Source organism: Callorhinchus milii, unplaced genomic scaffold (genome assembly GCF_018977255.1).
Source record: "Callorhinchus milii isolate IMCB2004 unplaced genomic scaffold, IMCB_Cmil_1.0 Scaffold87, whole genome shotgun sequence".
Classification (NCBI taxonomy): Eukaryota; Metazoa; Chordata; class Chondrichthyes; order Chimaeriformes; family Callorhinchidae; genus Callorhinchus; species Callorhinchus milii.
Window position 1 is genome coordinate 206,213 of NW_024704828.1, and position 9,647 is coordinate 215,859.

The window sequence follows — 9,647 nt, forward strand, 5'->3', positions numbered from 1 at the left end:
CCTGACCCTGCACTGCTCGCCCGTCCTGTCCAAGGCAAAGCTCTTCCATCCCCTTGACTTCTGCTGCAGTGACAACATTGAGGATTGCCTCTCACTCCTCAACAAGGTGAGAACCTACGAGAAACCTCCGGCCGCTCGCACTCACCTCTGGGTCGCACGATCAGAGGTCTGTGATGCGCTGACAGTCCAGGCTGACTCTCTGGTGCGGGGCTGGGGTTGTGAGCACGTTACAGAGTCCTGGAGTGCAGTTGTTGCAGCAGCACTCGCCTCACAAGTGATAGGATCATTTATACAGTGCCCCTCACTCTCTCAGGGCAGCGACCCAGGGCGCTTGACAGTGGCGGAGCATGACTCCGGGCTGGGGCGAGGGAGGGGGAGGTGTCCGTCGGTTGGGGCATAGAGGCTGAAGGTCACAGGGAAACTGTCAGGGTCCTGATCCTCGCTGCCATCTAACCGGGTTATTTCTTCTTTTTATTCTGCTTTTACTTTCTGCAATTCTGTGAATTGTGGTTAATTTCTTACCTCGGAACATATTTCACCACCACCCAGGCTTGTCTGGACAGATAGTGCAGAGGGAGCATCACTCTGTCTGTATCCCTGACCTGGGAGTGTGGACACACAGTGTAGAGTAGTGTTACTGTGTCTGTAACCCTGACCTGGGAGTGTGGACGCACAGTGTAGAGGAGCGTTACTGTGTCTGTAACCCTGACCTGGGAGTGTGGACACACAGTGTGGAGAGCTTTACTGTGTCTCTAACCCTGACCTGGGGGTGTGGACACACAGTGTAGAGGAGCTTTACTGTGTCTGTAACCCTGACCTGGGGGTGTGGACACACAGTGTAGAGGAGCTTTACTGTGTCTCTAACCCTGACCTGGGGGTGTGGACACACAGTGTAGAGGAGCTTTACTGTGTCTCTAACCCTGACCTGGGGGTGTGGACACACAGTGTAGAGGAGCTTTACTGTGTCTCTAACCCTGACCTGGGGGTGTGGACACACAGTGTAGAGGGAGCTTCTGAAGGAAGTAACAGTCGAAGAGTGAGGTCTTCAGGTGCACCTTAAAAAAACAAATAATAATATTCGGTCAATTGTGGGGACGTCGCTGGGCGCAATTGGCTGCTGTGTTTCACCCACAAAATACACAGTCACCACACTTCTCAGTGTCTCCCGTGAACCACTTTGAGACGTCTCGAAGACATGATGAGGCGCCGGGTCACGTGGCAGGATGATCGTTATTGATTGAGAGTGAAGAGAGTCTCGGAGTTTCGGGGCGTAGTGGCTGAAAGCACAAGCGACAAGCAGGAGGCTGGAGCCAGCTGAGTGGAGAGGGAGGGAGGGAGGGAGGGAGGGAGGGAGGGAGGAGGGAGGGAGGGAGGGGAGGTGCCAGGGAGGGAAGGGATTTGACATGAATGTGGGGGAGCATTGGTCTTGCAGGAGTTTGGGGCCCGCGGGCTGCCCCTGCTGTACGAGGACAGATTCTCGGAGGCAGCACCGGCTCTGAGCTTCGACCTGGTCGCCCTGATAAACGGGGCTCACAGCCTGTTACTCCTCCACCGGGAGGCACCGCCACCCGGCCCCCCGGCCCCCCGCTCTCAGCCGGGCCCCCACAGCGACAGCTCCAAACTGCAGGTAGGTTTTGTGAGAGAGTTTGGGGAGTGAGTGAGCACCGACGACGACAACATTCACTTACACAGCGTCTCAAATCACTCACTCACTCACGCCGGATAGCGTCTCAGAGCGCTTGACGTTGGTGGAGCGCGACACCGAGGGGAGGGGGGCAGGTGACCACAGGCGCCGTCAAAGAGGAAGGTCTTCAGGCGCGACCTGAAGATGGGAACGAAGGAGGGGGTCGAGGCAGAGGGAGGGACAGAGGGAGAGAGTTCCAAAGCTTTGGGGTGTAGTGGCTGAAAGCGCAGCCGCAGACACTCTTTCTTTCCTCTCTCTCTCTCTCTCTCTCCCCCCACTCCCTCTCTCCCCCTCTTTTCTCCTTTCTCTCCCTCTCTCTCTAGGAGCAGGTGTTTGCTCGCGAGCGGGAGATCACTGAACTGAGAGACAAGGAGCGAGCGAAGCAGAATAACTTTGTGCAGCTGACTGAGAAGCTGGAGAGCAGCAGAGACGAGGTGAGAGCGACAAATCTTAGCCCCCCCCCCCCAAGTCGTCTCTTCCTTCCCAGTTGCCAATGTCGGCCATTTTTTTTCCACTGAAGCCAACGGAGGTAGGGAGGAGGGAGCAAGACGTTGGAACCCGCCGAGGGTCTCTCTAAACTGACGGTTCCCTTCTCGCTGTAGGTGACGAGGCTCCAGGGTGTGATGATGAGCCGAGCTGCTCAACACGCCCTTGAGCTGAGGAGGAAAGAGCAGGAGCTGAACCGCCTGAAGGAGAGGCTGATGGAGAAAGTAGAGCGAAAGATCGGTAATCTCCGCCCGCCCGGCCCACCACACCATTGACGGTCGGGCCTTCAGCCTCTCTGCCCCCACCCTTTGGAACTTCATCCCATAGTCCCTCCATCTCACCCCCCGTCCCACCCTTTCTCGCCTCCTTCCATCAAGGCATGTCTCAAGATCCTCCTCTTTGGCCAAGCCTTTGGTCACCCTCCTACCCCCACCCTTCACCACCTCCTGAACCCAATCCCAGCTCAGGTCCAAATCTCTGACTGTCCATCCAGTGCCTTGGGACGTCCTCCCGACATGAGAGGCAGTTGCCGTGTAAATGTAAGTTGTTGTTGTTTTTCCAGGGTCAGGTTCTGCCCACTCGACCTGACGCTGTGTGTGTGTTTTTTTTCAAGCTCTCGATCTCCTGAACCCGGTTGGCCGGCTGGACGGGAAGCGAGCTTTGTGGAGGACGGGGAGAACCAAGTCCAGGTAGAGAGACGTTACTCGTTAAACGCACAGTCACTACACTTTACAGTGTATCCTGGGAAGCACTTTGAGACGTCTCAACGACGTGATGAGGCGCCAGGATTATTATTTGTCTGTCTCTCCGTCTGTGTGTCTCTCTCTCCGTGTGATGTAGGAAACCTTCAGCGCTGTTTGCTCTCAGCGTAGACTAAATGAATCCACTTGCGGGAGTAGATTAGACACAGTTGACCGGGTGCGGAGTCTCAGTAATCTCCGCGCCCCCAAGGTCTGAGCTGTGAAGGTCACAAATGCTATTTGTGGGATTCCGAGACATCTACAACGTTCCCCCATCCCACAACCCCCCCCCCCCCCGCCACACCACGTCCCCGGGTTACAGCTATCTACCCCTCTGTCCCAGATTTGATCCCACAACCTCCTGACCCCGGAGAGGAGAGTGAGAGCTGATTCCTGCCCTGCGTTGGGGGAAGCCTGGCTCGGGCGGTAGTGCTCTCCCTTGCCTCCCAGTCAGGAGTTTGTGGGTTCAAGCCCCCAACGCCAGGACTTGTAATCACACAGTCGAGGCTAACGCTCCAATGCAGCGCTGGAGGTTAAACCTCAATCCCCGTCTGTGTCCTGTTCAGGTGGATGTTGACTATCCCGCGGCCCTATTCGAAAAGAGAAGGGAGGGCATGTGGGGGGGCGTGTGGGGATGGTGTGTGCGGGTGTGTGTGTATGTGTTGACGTGCTCCGGGACGCTATCCCGTGTGACGTGAAGGGCGCTGTGTAAATGCACGTTGTTGTTGTTGACGGCGCCTCTGCCCCCCCCCCCCCCCCCCCACTGCCGCCCCCTGCAGGCGAGAGGAGGAGATGTTCCGAGCTCTGTCCGGTCAGTACGAGGCTCAGATGAAGGAGTTAGCGGCTGAGACACTTCACCTGAGGAACGTGTTGGAAAGGATTGGGGCCGACGTGGACAACCTGCTCAGCCCTGAGAAGCTGCCCCCCCACTCCCCGTACCCCCCGCCCGTGAGTGAGTCGCTCCAGTGGGCGGGGGGGAGGGGGAAATCCCCCTTCGGGGAATTAATTGGCGTCTGATTGTTAATTGTTGTTGTTGTCGACGTTGTGTTTTTTGTTGGTTGAGACGCAGGAGGAGAAAGCGGTGGCGGACGGCCGGGGAAGTGCAGCTGCTGGTCTGACGGGGGGGCTGTGGAAGCGATGGGAATGTTTCAGGGATTGGGTGGAGAGGCTGCGAGACGCAGGTGATCCTCCTTCTCCTTTATCCCCCCGCCGCCCCACTCCGCCCCCCCCCCAAAAAAAAAGTCTCTCCAAGACCTTAACTCCCAACGCTCCCCCACCCAAACAATTTGAGCGATGATGTAAAAGTGTGGGGAAGTACTTTATCCTGCGATGTTCTGGGTGGCGTTGGAGGGTGGGGGCGATATTTAAGGACAATTTTGTAGCGGGAACCAGGAAGTATTCCTTTTGTTAGTGAGGGAGGTGGGGGAGGGGTTGGGGTTAGTGGGGGAAGGGGCTAACAGGAAGTGGTGTGGGGCGGTTGAATTATTGCTTGGGCTCAGTTGGGAAGCGGAGGCTACACCTGGTCAGTGATAAACCGTGAACTGCAGATAGCCCCACCTACTGGTGACAGGAAGTGCGTCTCACCGATCCTCTCCCAGGAAGTGGATCACGACCTGCGCTTCCTGTTCCTGCCGGTTCGATCAGCGTGACCCATTTCCTGTTGCCGGTGGGGAAGGTGGGGGGGGGGCAGGGGGGAGTCGCTATTTGCAGTGACGTTGTGTGGACGAATTCCGGGGAATTTGGTTTGAAACACGGAACGATGCGGGAAACATATTTCGGGAACAACAGGGAAGCGTGAGGGTGTGTCACCACCGCCCTGCACTTGGTGTCACCCGCTCTCTCTGTCTCTCCTCCCCCCTCCAGCCCTGCGGGAGCCACGGGAGGGGGAGGGGGAGATTCTCAGCGCGACCGACCACGACAAGGAGATCGCTAAACTCCGGCTACAGGTCGAGAGGGATCAGGAGATCCTCAGCTTCCAACAGCAGCTCCTGCAGGTCTGAGCGAGCGGCTTGGAGCTCAATACGGAGGGGCAGACAGACGAGCAGTGATGGCTCCGGCCTCCTGCCCGTCCCTCCTTTCCACCAATGTCGGCAGCGCTTTCAGCCACTCCGCCGCACAACTCTGTCACTCTCCCCCTCTGTCCCTCCCTCCCTCTGCCTTCCTTCCTCCCTCCCCAGATCACGTCTGAAGACCTTCCAATTTGACCGTGCTTAACTCTCCTCCTCCCTCTCTCGCCCCAGCCCCTCGGCTTGGTGTCGTGCCCCGCCACTGTCGAGCGCTCTGGGGCGCTATGCGAATGCAAGTTGTTGTTGTTGTTGCCAGGAGCAGCTGGCGATCTGGAGTGAGCCACTGCCCTGGGGAGGGGACGGGCTGGAGGAGCAGGAGAGACTGGCCAGCGAGCGGATCCTGTTTGACGAGCAGCGGAGGAACTTCGAGACCGAGCGGGAGGCCTTCACGGAGGCAGCGATTCGCCTGGGTCACGAGGTGAGGGTTGCGGACTAGGAACATAGGAAACGGGAGGAGGCCATTCAGCCCCTCGAGCCTGTTCCGCCATTCTATTCTATAGGATCATGGCTGATCTGTTCCTCAACTCCACTTCCCCGCCTTTGCCCCGTATCCCTCGATCCCCTGACCTGACAACCATCTAATACACCTCAGTCTGGACAATGTGGACGGTATATTTTGTGGGTGAAACCCGGCAGCCAATTGCACACAGCAGTGCCCCACACACAGCCGTGGGTTGAAGTGACCACATTTATTTATCGATTTGGAGGGAGTTATCATCAACCACTGTTGATGTTTAGTTTATCGAACCTCGTGCAGAATTTTAAACGTTCAGTCACTTAGGGAAGCAAGAATTAAATGCGGCCTTTTAACGAAGGGCCAGTATATTATTTTTTTTTCTCTCGGGAGTAAGTGAGCTGTGTACGTGTGTGCGTGTGTTTTTCCCCCAGAGGAAGCAGTTCGAGGAGGAGAGAGCGCTGTATATAAAGGAGCGGTTTCTGAGCGAGTCTCCAGGCCGTGATCGAAAGGCGACGCCAAAGTGGAAACTGCGAACCCCATTGTCTGCTCTCGGTGAGCTCTTCGTTACCCCCTCCCCCTGAAAAAACCCTGGACTGTCAACACACCCCACCTCCCCCCCCCCCCACCCCGCCCGATCGGTTTGTGGGGACGTGGCTGTGCTCGATTGGTGTGTTTCATCCACCAAACACACAGTCACTCCAGTTTACAGTGTATCCTGTGAAGCGCTTTGAGACGTCTCAACGACATATGCAATGCAAGGACTATTGTTGTTATTTGCTGGGATGGTTGATGTGACTTTGCTTTGCATTTCAAGGTCCTCGGTACGAGAACGTGCAAACCCACACCGGAAAGCCCCCGAAGCTGAGCTGGGGGGGTGCCGAGCCCGTGCCTGTCCCCCCATTCTGCACCCCCAACCCCCCACCTCGATGTGACCGGGCGAACCTACTGCCGTCCACTGCCGAGTTGTACAAGGTGCTCAGACTCCACCTGGGTGAGAGGTCAGTGTTGTGTGAAGTGTAGCTCAGTGTGGGACGTCGCTGTGCGCGATCGGTAGCCACGTTTCGCCTACAAAACACGCAGTCATTACACTTTACAGTGTACTCTGTGAAGCGCTTTGAGACGTGATAAGACGCTATATCAAATGCAAGTATTATTATTGTAGGAACAGGAGGAGGCCATTCAGCCCCTCGAGCCTGATCCGCCATTCTATAAGATCATGGCTGATCCATACCTCAAGGCCAATTACCTGCCTTTGCCCCGTATCCCTTGATCCCCTGACCTAACAAACATCTGTCCACCTCAGTCTGGACAATGTGAATGGATCCATAGCCATAACCCACAGCCTTTGAATTCATGCAGGTGGGGTGGGGAGAGGAGGAGGAGGTGCTCGTTAAACCCCAAGGTAACGCTCTGGCCTGTTGTTTTGTCCCCAGCCGAGGAGAGCCAACGGCCAAGGGTGGGGCGGAGCGAGGGGCTGTGCGAGGAGCTCTCTTCCTGGACGACTGCGATGAGTCTGAGCCTGAACAGACCCCTCGGCGTCTGTCAATGGGTCTGAAATATTTTTAAAATGTCAATCGGGTTTCGGTGGTGGGAGAGGTGAGTGTGTGCGTGTGAATGTGTCCAGTTTCTTATTCAGGGAATCCTTCCACTCAGCTTCTGTTAACAGATAGGGTGGTCCTAGCAGCGATATCAATGGCAGCTGTTTTTTAGACAACGCACACTCTGGGCTCCCCCCAAGCCTTGGCTCTTGCCAACCTGTGCTTATTACTTTCAGGAATTAGGTCAGCAGGATGCATCCCTCCAGGGAGGGAGAGAGAGAGCATTCCTTTCCAACAATCTATCTCTGGGATTTCTGTGTCCAGATGGGATGCATGGAATTCTCAGTTGGGTTTGGAGACTTTTAAGCAACGGGTTTCCCCATGTGTCAGACACCCGGCTGACCAAAGAAAAACTACCCAGTAACTAGGAAGGGTGTTTCTCTCTCTCTCTCTCTTGGTGTCCAAACCGACAATCTCTCTTTCTCTCTCCCCCACAAACAAGTCTAGTTCCTCACTTTGTGGATGTTTGCAGGGCATTGCTGCGCTGTGCACAGACTGACAGTTGTTACTGTAATAAAGGAATCCGAAATCCGGTTTGAAATGGAGTCTGTGGTTTCGTGAACATTTTTGACATCTCTCGTTTCCCAATAAACGTTCTTGTTTTAACAGAAACCTCGTGTGCATTGTGGTGGCTTGGCTGGGAATGTGGGGCACAGGTTAGTGAGTGTTGCTGTTGAGATACAGTGCTCTATCCGTCCGTTTCAAAGCCGGCCTAACCTTGGGCTCAATATTCTCCATAAAGCACTCGCCCCACAAGCGGGTGACTTGGGTTCGATTCCCGGTGAGATCAGGGCGAAACGTTGGGCGAGTTTCCTTACTCCACACACACACACACACACACTTCTGTTTACCAGCAGTAAGTAGGAACCTGGTTGTTAGTCGATTGGCGGATTGCTTTTCCAGGGGTAATAATTCCTTCAAAAATAATATTAATAAATTGGTCACTCAATCCATGACTGTTTGCGAGGACACTGCTGTATGCAATTGGCTGCTGTCATTCACCCAGAAAATATACAGTCAATTCACTTTACATACTCAGTGAAGCGCTTTGAGACGTCCCAAAGATGTGATAAGGCGCTATATCAAATGCAAGGTTTATTATTATTATATTCTATCTTTCTACTCTGCTGACTGTGCAAAACTTGAAGGTCTCCTGATCTGTCTCATGCAATGAAGCTTTTTTTTAATAAAAACAGAACTGCTTAAAAAAAGGCTTCACAGGATACACTGTAAACACGACTGTGTTGTGAGCTGAATGTAAGTGTTTTGGTTATGGGGAAGAGAGAATGGGTGCGGCGGAAGGACAGAGAACGAGTGTGTGGTGAGATGGGGGTGGGGGAAGGGGAAGAGGGCAATGGGGATGTTCAGGGCTCCTGTGGTGGAACAGGCTTGTTGGGCTGAATGACCTCCTCCTGCCCCCGTCTTTCCGTATTGCCACACACCCAGCAGTGCAGACTTGCGGGAGTTTTGGGGGATAGGAAAGTGATTTTATGAGCTGGCAAAGGAAGTTGCACATATATATATCATATATTGTATTTTTTTTTAGCTGTTTGCAAAAGTTTCGAAACCTCTTGTGTTTTGATCTGAGGATCCCAGAGACAAGTGGCCACTTTCTCTTCCTCTTCCACACCCCCCTGCACCCCCACCCGCCCCGACAATAAGCAGAGTGGGGAGAGGAAGGGGGTGGGGGGAGTCATGGGACTGAAAAAAAAACGGCCAACCCTCCACTACCATCCACAAAATCAAAATAATTCAGAACTCTGCCGCCCGCATTCTCACCCACACCAAACTCCACTCCCCGACCCCCCCAGTCCTGCCCAGACTGCACTGCCTCCTGTCTCAGAGAGGATCGATTTCAAGATCCTCACCCTTGTATTCAAATCCCTGCACTCCTCTGCAGCCCCCGACCTCTCTGACCTCCTTTCTCTTCACAACAGTACCCGTTGCCTTCGTTCCTCCGGGTCTGGCCTCCTCTTTGTCTCCCGAGTCCTCCGCTCCACCCTCGGCGGCCGTGCCTTCAGCCACTATGCCCCCAAGGCTCTGGAACTGCCTTCCTCACTCCCTCCCCCTCGCTCCCTCCCTTCCCATTTTCAGGTCGCAGCTGAAGACCTTTCTTTTCGACCGCACCTTTGGTCACTTTCCCCCACCCTCTCCCTCTCCCCTCCCCCTCCCTCTCCCCCCCTGGGCTCGGCACCGGGATCCGTTACTGCGAAGCGCTCTGAGACGCCGCCCGGCGTGGAGGGCGCTATAGACATCCAAGTCGTTGTCGTTGTTGTCGTCGTCGTCGGGTCCATTTGAAGGGAAGGAATCACGTGACGAAGGGTGTCCTTCCAGGTGGTCAAGTGATGACAAAACATCCAGACAACCACGTGACGACAGGTGTCCCTGTGGGGGTCACGTGGGAAAAAAGGAAGCGAGGTCACGTACACATGTATCCTGTGGGGGGTCACGTGGCGACAAAAAAAGGAACGCAGACGGTCACGTGACGACATGTATCCCTGTGGGGGGTCACGTGGCGACAAAAAAAGGAACGCAGACGGTCACGTGACGACATGTATCCCTGTGGGGGGTCACGCGGCGACAAAAAAAGGAACGCAGACGGTCACGTGACGACAT

The 9,647-nt window shown here is 55.1% G+C and overlaps 1 protein-coding gene across 1 annotated transcript; it reads left to right on the forward strand.

The window, feature by feature from the left end:
- Positions 1-15: 15 nt before the first annotated feature.
- On the forward strand, positions 16-7,113 carry LOC103171577 (afadin- and alpha-actinin-binding protein-like). The gene is made up of 11 exons (XM_042345743.1): positions 16-106; positions 2,008-2,118; positions 2,287-2,410; positions 2,784-2,859; positions 3,690-3,858; positions 3,980-4,091; positions 4,774-4,904; positions 5,233-5,394; positions 5,865-5,985; positions 6,248-6,431; positions 6,867-7,113. Exons 3-11 carry the CDS (start codon positions 2,308-2,310, stop codon positions 6,997-6,999), a joined length of 1,191 nt encoding a protein of 396 aa, XP_042201677.1. The 5' UTR covers positions 16-106; positions 2,008-2,118; positions 2,287-2,307; the 3' UTR covers positions 7,000-7,113.
- The last annotated feature ends 2,534 nt before the right edge of the window (positions 7,114-9,647 follow it).

Excerpts from the sequence above, each read along its gene's own strand:
- LOC103171577 (XM_042345743.1), top strand. The coding sequence starts at position 2,308 with ATGATGAGCCGAGCTGCTCAACACGCCCTTGAGCTGAGGAGGAAAGAG. Across the intron at positions 2,860-3,689 it reads ACGGGGAGAACCAAGTCCAG|GCGAGAGGAGGAGATGTTCC; the intron begins GTAGAGAGACGT and ends CGCCCCCTGCAG. Across the intron at positions 6,432-6,866 it reads AGACTCCACCTGGGTGAGAG|CCGAGGAGAGCCAACGGCCA; the intron begins GTCAGTGTTGTG and ends TTTTGTCCCCAG.